Source organism: Phyllobates terribilis, unplaced genomic scaffold, assembly GCF_046119375.1.
Source record: "Phyllobates terribilis strain yellow unplaced genomic scaffold, ASM4611937v1 Scaffold_3__8_contigs__length_932513732, whole genome shotgun sequence".
In the NCBI taxonomy this organism is placed as follows: domain Eukaryota; kingdom Metazoa; phylum Chordata; class Amphibia; order Anura; family Dendrobatidae; genus Phyllobates; species Phyllobates terribilis.
Genome location: NW_027362763.1, coordinates 221150241 through 221163586, shown reverse-complemented (window position 1 = coordinate 221163586; position 13346 = coordinate 221150241). Strand labels below are relative to the sequence as shown.

Sequence of the window (13346 nt, the reverse complement as noted above, 5' to 3'; positions counted from 1 at the left end):
CACAAAAAATATAAGACCTCATGCACCTCAGTTGTAAAAAAAAAAAAAAGTTATGGCTCTTAGAATTTGTTAACTGAAAAGAAGTTTCGTTTTTTTTTTATTGGAATTTATTGTGAGAAAATATAAAATATATATATATATAGTGCCATGTAAAAGTTTGGGCACCTCTGGTCAAAATTACTGTTATTGTGAACAGTTAAGCAAGTTGAAGATGAAATGATCTCCAAAAGGCCTAAAGTTAAAGATGACACATTTCATTTGTATTTTAGACAATAAAAAATATATTGTCTTTTTTTTTTCATTTTAAAAATTAAAAAAAGGACAATGGGCATATGCAAAAGTTTGGGCACCCTTGGAGATTTGTGTCCTCAGATAACTTTGACCAAGGTTGCGGACTTTAATTAGCCTGTTAGGGTTATGGCTTATTCACTATCATTGTTAGGAAAGGCCAGGTGATGCAAATTTCCCAGCTTTATGAAAACCCAGCCTCATCTAACCTTGTGCCAAAAACACAGCAGCAATGGGTTCTTCTAAGCAGCTGCCTAGCACTCTGAAAATGAAAATGGTGGAGGCCCACAAAGCAGGAGAAGGCTATAAGAAGAGCAAAGTGTTTTGAAGTTGCCCTTTCCATAGTTTGAAATGTAATTAAGAAATGTTAGTAAACAGTAACAGAGGAGGTCAAGATAAAGTTTGCAAGACCAAGCAAAATTTCAATGAGAGCTGCTCGTAGAATTGCTAGAAAGACAAATCAGATCCCCCGCTTGACTGAAAAAGGACTTCAGAAAGATTCAGCAAACTCTGGAGTGGTGGTACATTGTTTTACTGTTCAGAGACATCTGCACAAATATGGCCTTCATGGAAAAGTCATCAGAAAAAAACCTCTCCTGTGTCCTCACCATAAAATTCAGTGTCAGAAGTATGCAAAAGAATATCTAAACAAGCCTGATGCATTTTGGAACCAAGTCCTGTGGACCGATGAGGTTAAAATAGAACTCTTTGGCCACAATGATCAAAGGTATGTGTGGAGAAAAAAGGGCAAAGAATTTCAGGAAAAGAACATCTCGCCAACAATTAAGAATGAGGGTGGATCAATCATGCTTTGTGGTTGCGTTGCAGCCAATAGCATGGGGAACATTTAATGGGTAGAGGGAAGAATTGATTCAATTAAATTTTAACAAATTCTTGATGCAAACTTAATTTCAGGATTTAATGTGCAGTGGGAAAAATAAGTATTTGATACACTGCCAATTTTGCAAGTTTTTCCACCTACAAAGAATGGAGAGGTCTTTAATTTTTATTGTAGGTACACTACAACTGTGAGAGACAGAATCTTGAAAAAAAAATCCAGAAAATCACATTGTATGATTTTTACATAAATAATTAGAATTTTATTACATAAAATAAGTATTTGATACAATAGAAAAACAAAACTTAATATTTGGTACAGAAACCTTTGATTACAGTGTATTAAAATACTTATTTTCTGTAATAAAATGCTAATTAAGTATGTAAAAATCATACAATGTGATTTTCTGGATTTTTTTTTTCAAGATTCTGTCTCTCACAGTTGTAGTGTACCTACAATAAAAATTACAGACCTCTCAATTCTTTTTAGGTGGGAAAGCTTGCAAAATCGGCAGTGTATCATATTTTATTTTTTCATTATCCTGACACACTTTACACACACATTGTCACATAAGTTTATGACTTACATTAGCATTTTATTATTTATATTTAATTTTTTTTACTATATATTTTTTGAGATGAGAAGGCGAGAAGACGAAAAAGAAATTTGATTTTAGATTTTTTTTTCTTCTTTATCACTCTCTCACATTCTCAATAATACTTACTTTTATTGGACATGGCCATTGTCCTTTTAGTTACCATTCCCATATAGGATATACCACTTGTTTTCTATACTCCATTCATGGATATCACATACTGCCCCTCCATGGCTATGCCGTGTGTGCATTTTTCATCCTCTAAATGCGCAGCTTCGTCTGTTTTCTGCGCCTGCGCTTTAGCATCATGCAGATTTATAACTTTTTTTGATGTGCGACTTAGAGCTAAGTAATGGTGCCTGCGCACTGACATGAGCCTTTTTAATATGCGCAACAGCACTGCTTTACTGACCTCCTTTATGGTTTTCTTCCACTTGACATGTGTGCGGCTCTTCCTTTTTTTCGTGCCTACTCATTATTATTCTGCAGGTTTGTTACTTCTCTGACATGAGCATTGACAGTGATTCCTGGCACTTGCACAATGACATGCATCTTTCCGATATGCCCAATAGTGTCGTTTTTTCGGCGCATGTGCACTGTGGTCTTTTTTTTTTTATTTAACATGTATGAGCCTTTTCTGTGTTTGCACAATATGATGTGCGCTGCCTCATATGATCTGCTTACATGGGGTCAAGTCACATTCAACAGGTAATATATCTATCTTTTATCCCTGATGAAGCTGCTACTGGTAGTGATACACGTGTGGTCCACACCTGTGGCTTTATAATCTTATTACTTGATGCCTATTTTTTATTTTATCCCAGAGGTTCTGGATGTCATATTATTTTTTTTATATATTTTTCTTTTGATGCTTTATTTAATTTTTCTATGAGTATCTATTATATATTCAGATCACCAACATTACATCACTATGTTTGATTTGATTCTCTCTCCTGCCCTGATAGTTTGCGATATTGTATTAATGCAGGCATATAACAAATCAGAAGTCTGAATCTCTCTCATGTTGCCGATAGTTTGTTACAGTGTGTCAGTACAGATAATAAACATAACAGCCCAATTATTCTGTTTTGAGATTTTGTTACAATGTATCAGTACAAGGTAAAGAGCACATCAGCCCAAAAATCTGTCCTTAACTAAGAGTTTGTTACAATGCATCAGTATAGGTAAGGCCACGACCCCAATATCAGTATTTGGTCAGTATTCGGTCAGTATTTTTTCTCAGGCGTGGGAGACAAAACCAGGTGAGGAACAATCAGAGAAAAGGTATAATAGGAAGAAGTCACCAATTCTGCACTGAATACTGACCAAATACTGATAGTGGGGCCATAGTCTTTTAGGAGCAAAACAGCAGCTGAAATCTCTCTTCTGACCAGAGAGTTTGTTACATTGTATCAGTGTGCATAAAAAACATATCAGCAGTCAAAAAAATGTGTCCTGTCATGATGGTCTGTTATAATATGTTGGTTCAGTTATGAAATTCAGAGGTCCTGGGAAATAATATCAATTTGTAATTCGATGTGAATTGACAAAAAAATACATGCTATTTACACATTGCAGAAGATTGCATTAGTGATACGAGACTGACATGACCTCAGGCGTAAACACATGGGCTTCCCCATAATGCAATGCAGCTAACACATCACATGGTATAGCACAGCCAATCAGGAGATATCATAGCCTTATTAGGGGGAGAAAAAGATAGCAGAGGTGCCACACTGTGATTGATCAGTGATATGATACAGCTGGCGTCTGTCCTGCTGCATTTGTATTACAATATTACACAATTACACAGTGTGCATGAGTGGGTGATAAATACAGAAGTGGTGACGTGTTTCTATTATACTTTTCCTCCAATTGTTCCACTTCTGATTTTGTCTTACAAATGCTGATATAAGATACTGACCAAATACTGAACGTGTGAACATGGCCTATCAGTGCCTGTCTGCCTTTGCACATTTGTTTTCCTAGTTCAATTTCACAACTATGCACACTACAGCTATGATGTGGCCTGCTGCCACATATTGAATTCTATGCATGTACCTACCTAGCATTTCTAATTCACATTCATTGTTGACAATCTCTGAATAATTTTGGTTGAAAAGACTGGTAATAGTTAATTATCGTGGTGTATACAATGTATGGTAAACAAAAGGTAGCAATGGCAATGAATGGGACAGTGTAAGGTTTCATTCCCATGATTAGCTTTTGGGGTAGTTTTAAAGCTGCACATTTTTGCTGCTTCAAAAACGCAGCGTCTTACAGTTCCAGCAAAGTGGATGCGATTTATAGAAATTTCTTGTCCACTGTGCTTTTTATTCACTTGGTGTGAACTCACCTGCAGCGCTTGTTTCAAATCTGCAGCATGTCAATTTCTCTTGCGTGTACGCTGCGTTTTATGTGCAGATTTCCTCCATAGACTTGCATAGATGCGGAAAATGCAGGTAAAAAACACTTGTGCACTTTTAGTGCGTTTTCATGATGGAAGAGCATCAAAAATTCATATAGTCCAAAAAATATGGTACTTAGTTGCAGATTACAAGATGCCCCGGACCATAAGACGCACCCAAAGGTGGAAAATAGAAAAAAAATATTTTTTATAAGATGGGAGTCCATCTTATCCTCTGAATAGATACGGTATCTAACCTGGGGGGCAGTGGAGTGAGGATCACAGGAGGCAGGATCCCTCAGGAAGACAGTGGCTGCAGCAGAAGAGGTGAGATGCTGTGGAGCCTGTGCCGGGCTGAGACCTGTGCCTGGCTGGGGCCCTTAGCCTGGCCAGTTCCTGTACTGGGGCATGTTGCTGAGGCCAGGGCCTGTGGTTGAGGCTTTGGCTTGTGGCTGAGGCCAAGGCCTCTGGCTGGGGCTGAGGCCGGGGTCTCGGGCTGGAGCTGACTCCAGGGCCTCGGGCTGGGGCTGAGGCCAGGACCTCGGGCTGGGGCTTGTCCTGAGGTTGGGGCCTGTTCCCGGGCTCAGGCTTGTGCCAGGCTGGGGCTGGTGCCTGGCTGTGAGTGGTATTGGGCGATGAAGCAGAGCAGCCGGCGCAGGTTTCCAGGGTGCGCGGCAATCTTCCTAGAGCTGTGATCTACAGGAAAATGGCCAATGGAGCTATCGGTCTCGGGCGGCCATTTTCCTGTAGATCACTGCTCTAGTAAGATGGTCGCTCACACAGGAAAGCTGCCAGGCCACTCCGCTTCGCTGCCTGACGCCGCTCATAGCCCGACACCGGCCCCAGCCCCAGTACCGGCCAGGCACAGGTCCCGGCCCCAGCCTCTCTGCCTCACCTCTGATGCTGCTGCCGCTACCACCACCACATTCCTGAAGGAGGGCCCTGTGTTCCCACTTCACCACCGCAGGTAACGTTCAGACCATAATACGCACCCCCCATTTTCTCCCAAATTTGGGGAAAGAAAAGTGCATCTTATGGTCTGAAAAAATAAAGTTTTGTCAAGGCCAAATACCACCAAGTATCAAAAACAAAGCAGCTTTATTTAAAGGGGCTGTCCACTACTAGGGCAAACCCGTTTGATCTACATGCTTGGCCCCGATAAAATAAAGCTTATACTTGCCTTCCGTGCCATTGTAATTCCAGCAGTCTTGGCACTCACAGTCCCGGGGCTCTTGCACAGTTGTTATGACATGTGACCTGGCGCCCCATCAGTGCTGGCGTCACTATCTCAAATTGAACATGAATAGTAAGTCAGGGCTGTGGCTGCTTCACTTCCTCTTCATGTTCAATTCCCACGAAGGGAGGGACAGTGACTCCAGCACTGATTGGTCACGGAGCTTATGAGTCATAACAACCACATGAGAGCCTCAGGAACGCGAATGCTGACACCGCTGAAACAGCTCTGGCACGGGAGGTGACTATAAGCTTTTTTATTTTATCGGGGCCAAGCGTGGGGTATGAGATGGGGTTGTCCAAGTAGTGGACAACTTCTTTAACGCATAACACACCAAAAGGAGATAAAAAAAGCAGAGTAAAAGATGCTATAAAAAGGAATGTTAAAAAAACGCACAGAAGACACAATAAAAAAACGTAGGTAAATGAATTTAATTTGTGCAGAAATAGTGCAGAAATTCTGTAGTGTCAAAAACTCTTGGGAACGTAGCCTAAAAGAAAATAAAGGCGACGTGCACACGTTCAGTATTTGGTCAGTATTTTACATCAGTATTTCTAAGCCAAAACCAGGAGTCGGTGATAAATACAGAAGCGGTGACGTGTTTCTATTATACTTTTCCTCTGATTTTTCCACTCCTGGTTTTGGCTTACAAATACTGAGGTAAAAATCTCACCAAATACTCAATGTGTGCACATGACCATAGCCTGCAGCATGTATACTAGTGAGGAAGGAGAGGATGTCATGGAATCCATGGCACATCACTCTTCTGTCACAGCAGGATAATGTTTCCTCTAAAAGTAACACAGCCAGTTTGCGTCAGTGTTCTGTACAGAATGGTCTGCCTGAGCACAAATGACTAAAAGTTAACATTTTTATATAATTTTTTAATTTAAAATAAATATGTAAAGTCTGTCAGTGCACTGTTAAATGAGCTGTTAGTTACAACCGGGTTATCATCTGTTTGTACAGTAAGGTCACTTTGACATTACTAATAGGGGTTGGATACAGTCCTAGGAGACCTCAGAGTTTCATGCACATCTTTTCAGAACAATTTGCAATATATTGAAAAATAAAGAATTTGCATTCTACCTCCCCTTTTGCTTGGTTTCTAAAGTCCCTTGAATTGACATTTGTTTAGATCATGCAATCAAAAGCCAGCTATTCTTTATATTGCAGCTAAACCGTCATGTGCATTTGTATAATCTGCTCAAAGAAATGCAAAAGAAAGTATGTGTGTGATTACTCTGCCCTGAAAATATCGTTATCTTTGTGTCCTTTGTCACAAAATGTCACCTTCATTGTCTGCTTTTCAGGTTACAAATCCTAAACAGAATTGTGAAAACTAGACAGGATGTTCCAATACTCGCCTGTCAGTCTGTAGGCATGACAGTTGGCAGCCGTATTAATGAGAGCTATGTATACTGTAAATGGGTCATGTAAGGCTACCAAGAGAAACATTCACCTTAAATGGAGGTAGATGCCGAGAAATAATTACATAATGCATCTCCAGACCTTCGAATGCTCGAATATATACAGTTCTGATCAACTATATTTTAATTCATCAATGTAATATTAACATGATAAATAATGTTGTTTCCAATAAAACATGACTTCATGGGAAATTATTCTGTGTAGAATATACACACATCTAGTCTTAAACTGTTGTCCACTTAAGCAAAATATGTTTAGATGTGTTTTAAACGTAAATAAAACTTACTAATAAATTTGTATTATCAAAATGCCAGCGTCAATTCTGTGTCCTGGCAGCTCTTCCCGATTGCGCTAGACACTCAACTATGTATGTCAAGGGTGACAAACTGGTTCATTTTAAAGGGAATCTGTCACCAGGTTTTCCCTATATAAATTACAGCCAGCATCATTAAGCCCTCTGTTAATGGTACTGGTACTAGAATTCTGTATATACAGTGGGTACGGAAAGTATTCAGACCCCTTTAAATTTTTCATTCTTTCTGTCATTGCAGCCATTTTGTAAATTCTAAAAAGTTCACTTTTTTCTCATTAAAGTACACTCTGCACCCCTTCTTGACTAAAAAAAAAAGTTGAATGTAGAAATTTTTGCAAATTTATTAAAAAAGAAAAACTGAAATATCACATGATCATAAGTATTCAGACCCTTTGCTCAGTATTGAGTAGAAGCACCTTTTTCAGCTAGTACAGCCATGAATCTTCTTGGAAATGATGCAACAAGTTTATCACCTGGATTTGGGGATCCTCTGTCATTCTTCTTTGCAGATTCTCTCCAGTTCCGTCAGGTTGGATGGTGAACGTGGGTGGACAGCCATTTTCAGGTCTCTTTCTACATTTCTGTTTTTCTTCAGTCAAGATGGATTGCAGAGTGTACTTTAATGAGAAAAAAAATTAATTTTTTAGCATTCACCAAATGGCTGCAATGAAACAAAGAGTGAAAAATTTAAAGGGGTCTGAATACTTTCCGGACCCACTGTATGTCTCCAATCCCCTTTGCAAGGCACAAGAAGATTTTTTATTATGCTCACAGATGGCGCGGTCTCGATCCAATGAGCATCTCTTGTCTTGATCTGGCGCCTCCTCTCTTACCATCTCCGTTCTCCTTCCCTGCTTCATGTGGATGACATACCCTACGTCATCAACAGTGTCCTCTATTGTGGTCCCATGCAGGCGCAGTTCTCTGTGCTCTGCTGAGGGCAGAGCATAGTACTATAGTGCGGAGAAGGCCAAGGATCATTGATGACACATAGGCATAGCCGGCGCATGTGCACTATAGTGTTTTGCTCTGCCCTCAGCAGGGCAGAGAGAAGTTCGGCCCCCCAAAGAAACCACCAAAGACTTCCCACTGCCAGGGAAGATTTCTTTGAAGATCTTTACATCTAAGGATCTCGGCGGCAGAAGTCAAACAAATTTTGCATAGCACCACCAACTAGGAAGAACTGACTTATTTACTGATATGAGCCGGTCTGCCAGTCCCCTTCACACACAGTATTGGTCAGATGCTGAAAAAGTTTGGTGAAATTCCTGTGACTAATAATACTATCTGGAGACTGGGGCACGTTTACAGTTACAAGTTTATTAGTAAGTTCTGTATATTTCAATTTGAACCACATTTGAACATATATACTTTTCAAGTAGAGAACACTTTTATTGAGTACTATTATCACTGAGCACATACAGGTTATATTAATAATTCAGTGTTTTAAGTGATTTGTGAATAAAAAAAGAACAGTCTGTAGCAACAAGTGATTAGTTAAAATTATATTAACATACTAGTTGTACTCAGCCATGCGTTGCTGTGTCTCAGTCTGGTTAAATGGAAAAGAAAGAAAAGAGAAGGCGCATTTTTCTAAAATATTTAATTTCACAATGCTTGATAGTTGTGCCCATCAAGCAGGCATGGTGGCAGCCTGTACCATGTGCCCCCTGAAGATATGTACTCTGCACAGGTCACTAAAGTGGTCGGTACTTTGAGGTCAGGTGTCACAATGGAGCTGGTCATGTTAGGAATTGCTAGTTATGCAATTTCCTAGTACAGAGGGAATGTGACAGGAGGGGACACAGAGATGAAGGCAGGCGGTGGCAGAGGACGAGAGGTGATCCGCTTGACATGTCCCGGGCCGGTACCACCCAGATCAGAGCGCCGCTCCCGCCGGTGGCACAGTTGGATTTGCACTCGCTCACTATCTGCCCACTGCTGCGAGGCTCAGGCCCAGCTCAGCACCCAGAGCAGAGGCCCCGGCCTGCGCCTCTCTGTGCAGCCTCCCTCTCTCTTTCCCTCCCTCCCACACTTGTTGTTGCACAATCAGAAATAAGACTCACCTGCTGGAGAAGAAGCCGCAGCAGCAGTGTTGCCAGAGAGCAGAGGCTGCTACCTGTCAGGCGATGGTGGTGATGAGCAGCAGCATCTGTCGGCCTCGAACAGACAGCCTCATCATTTCCCTTTGCCCCATCTTCCATGGGCGACACGAAAGGAGCAGAGCACAGTCAGCGGCTGGGTTGAATGAAAGAGAGGGAGAAGGGTTAATGAATGAGATGTCACTAAGCGGGGGAGAATGCCAGGCGGCCGGGGAGAGTCAGCCTGGGACTAAACTCATAACACCCCCTCTCGCTGTTGCTTTTATGTCCAACAGCTGGTATATAAAAACATAGTAGGCATATAAAAACATGCGTGTATTCGAATGCAACATTGTGTCGAAATTTCAAAGCAATCAGTGAAGAACTTTCGGAGATTTTAGATTTTAAAGAAATTAATATTTACATTATAATATATATAGATTCTTTTTTCTTCTTGATCCTTTTGACCTATTATTGTGACAAAATTTGAGAATCTTCTAGGAACTGTCTGTTGCATGTTAACCCTTCTTGTAACATGAGATTTGTGCTCCACATATGAGATTTCATCTGCAGAGTATTATCCAAACCATTATAGTAGTTAGAGGATACCCCTAAAAAAACATGAATGAAACATTGCTCCATATTGTATTAAATATTTTTTTACCATAATATACAATGAAAATATGAGTTGTGCAATAAAGGGATATTCCCATTTTCAAGATCTTATCCCAATATATAGTAGGTGTCATAATAATAATATTAGCAAATATCTTCAAAAAGAAATGTAGTACAGTTGTTCTGATTCTCTATGTTTCTTTCCTCATGTGCAGAGCATTGCAGTAGCTTAGGTATCCATGGTTATGACGACTCCTATAGTGACAGGACAGTCAGTTAGTTAGCTAGTTGCTAGTGGTCATAACCATGGATACCTAAGCACATGAGGAAAGAGACATAGCGAATCAGAACAACTAAACTACATTTCTAATTGGAGGTATTTGCTAATATTATTATTATTACACTTGCTACTTTTTGGGATAGGATATTGGAGATGGAAGTACCCCTTTAATGACTGTATTCTTCTTTTGGGTCTGTTATGTTGGCTGTAGTCTTCATGCAACGCATGTCAATAATTGATGAGTACTGAAACATTCTCTTCCTTTCTTGATTTTTTTTCCCTAGGGCTGTGGTGCACATTCAGGTAAATGATGTGAATGAATTTGCTCCTGTATTTAAGGAAAATACATATCGAGCAACTGTTACAGAGGGAAAAATATATGACAGTATTCTGCAAGTTGAAGCAATGGATGAAGATTGCTCGCCCCAATACAGCCAGATCTGCAATTACGAGATTGTTACCGGTGATGTACCATTTGCAATAGACAGAAATGGTAAGTGTATTTAATGCATATAATTTTATGGCTTATGCCCTTTTAAAAATATCTGCTGTATAAGAGAAATGACTCATTTTGTAAAAATAACAGTCATTTCTAAAGTTGCAGTAAAGAAAAATGTCTCTGGAAAAAGAAAGCTATAGAAAACATATTGGCCCACAGTTACTAAGAATTTACTAATAAGAGAGGCTGTTCAAGTGATGTGTGCCAAATTCATTAAATAAATTTGGCCCATATTCACATGACAGGCAAAAAATGTTGACTGAGAATTTGACAATTTGCAGAACTGGGAATTTGGCACTTTGCTGTGCAGCTTGCAAATGCTGCTCTGAAGCTAGCTGGATTGCTGGATCTGGCCAGCTTCAATTCCTTTGCGCTCCTTCGATGCTGCAGAGGTGAAGATGCCTCTGCTAGCGGCATTGAAGAGTACAGATTGGACCAGCCTCTCATCCGAACTGAAAATCATCAAGACAGAAGACAAACTTGAACCATTTAAGCTCCTTGGTGGACACAGCAATAATCTAGAATTTTTTGATTTGGATATGTTGGGATTTTGAGTCTTTTTTACCTGAAAAATAAGTTCTGACAAATTTAAATCATATTATTCAGCACAGATATATGAAGCTAATTACTGCATAGTTTTAAAACGTGGACAGTCATTAAGAATTTAGAGTCAGTAGATCTCCATTCTAAGGGTATCTTCACAAGCTAGGGTTATATATTAGAATAATCCGATGTGTATTTGCAGTGACATTCATGCCAAAAATCCGGGGCTGACTGGGTTTCTGCTGCGGATTTGATCTTTAACCCTTTAACGACCGCCGATACACCTTTTAACGACTGTCGTTTAGGGGTCTTATTCCTCAGCCCCGCTTTTTAATGGCACTGAGGAATAACAGTATAGCGCTGCCCCGCATCTGAATTTCCCACCGGTGACAGCTGTACGTGACAGCTGACACCTTGCAGTATCGGCCCCAGCAGGCTTTGAAGCCGATCTGGGCCTATTTACTCCTTAAGTACCGCTGTCAATTGTGACAGCAGTATTTAAGTGGTTACAAGGGGATCATAAGACCCCCTTAGTAACCATTGGACCCTCGCAATGAGACTCGTGCGTCCCGATGATTACCATGGTACCCTGAGGTCATGTGATGACCCCAGGGTACGGTGGCCCATGAGATGCATCTAAGAGCTGGGTCTCACAGGCACAGTCAGTGAGACACTGACAGTCTCATGCACTGCAATACACGAGTACTGCAGTGTATGAAACCAGTGATCAAAATCAAAAATATACATGTCCCACAGTGGGACTTAGTGAAAAAGTAATAAAACATGTAAAAAAAGTAAAAAAAACAGACAAAGAATTGCACACAAATTACAAAACTCCATTTCGCTACACAAAACCCAGCATTTGTGATAAAACAAATAAACAAAAAAACGCACACATAATTGATATTGTTGTGTCCGTAATTACCCGCTCTATAAAGTAGGCATATTATTTATTCAGAATGGTGTAAAAAAAAATAATAAAAAACACGCCAAAAATGTTGCCTTTTCATCATACTGACTCACAAAAAAGTGAATAAAAAGCGATCAAAAATTCGTATCTTAAAAATTTTTTTATAAATAAAAACACCAAACCATCCCACAAAAAACAAGCCCTAATATGGCTCATTTGGCAAATGAATAAAAAAGTTACAGTTCTTAGAATATGACAATGCAAAAACAAATTAATTTTTGTAAAATATTGTTTAGTCTGTAAAAATAGCAAAGCATAAAAAAAATAGAAATCTGGTATCACTGTAATCGTACCGACCCATTGAAAAAAATTGGTCTTATCACTTTTATCGCATGGTAAATGGTGCAAAAATTAAAAACAATAACTTAATTGCTGGTTTTTGTTCATTCTGTGTTTGAAAAATCTGGATAGCAAGCGATCAAAAATACTATATGCCCCAAAATGGTACCAAAAAAATCTGCAACTCGTCCTGCAAAAAATAAGCCCTCATACAGCTCTGTTCACCAAAAAATAAAAAAGTTACAGCTCTCAGAATATGGCTACAAAAAAACTACATTTTATAAATAAGCATTTTTACTGTATGGTAGCAGGAAAACCTATATGAAAACCCATATGAATCTGGTATCACTGTAATTGCACCGACCCGAAGAATAAATCCGCTTATCACTTATACCGCACGGTTAACCGCGCAAAAATAAAAATAAGAACTATTCTTGTACTGCTGTCTATTTGTTCATTCTACCTCCCAAAAGTCAGAACAGCCCTCAGGTCACATATATCCTGCGCCCTCCACTGAGCGCTAGCGTCAGGGTTTCCGTGTAAATTCTCCAAAACTGGGACTCAGACAAAACCTCTGATGGAACCACTCACTTATGAGGCAGATGGAGTCACTATGGACTGGTCTCTGTTCTGGCATTGTCCCATCATTTTAGCCGTCTTTTTAGCCCACAAGTGTGGGCGACCACAGATCAGTGCACGCCTAAAAAGATGGATACCACCGGAACAGACGCCAAACAAACTACCAGATGTCTCCATATGCCTCAATATGGTGTGTGGTTCTGTCGGGGGTTTTGTCTGAATCACATTTTTGTGGGATTTACATGGAAACCCTGATGTAAGTGTTCAGGGTAGAACACAAGAATGTGATCCCAGCCTTATTCTGGAAGCGATCAAAAAATATTATGTACCCCAAAATGTTACCAATAAAATCACTAAATTATCCACACAAAATCTGCCCCCACTCAGGTCTATC

General features: G+C 39.8%; 1 protein-coding gene across 1 annotated transcript in view; it reads left to right on the top strand.

The window, feature by feature from the left end:
- Window positions 1-13346, top strand: part of CLSTN2 (calsyntenin 2) — a 1504973-nt gene that overhangs the window by 830425 nt on the left and 661202 nt on the right. The window contains exon 4 of the mRNA XM_073674635.1: window positions 10367-10575. Within this exon, the coding sequence (XP_073530736.1) occupies window positions 10367-10575 (209 nt within the window). The remainder of the gene's footprint in view (window positions 1-10366; window positions 10576-13346) is intronic.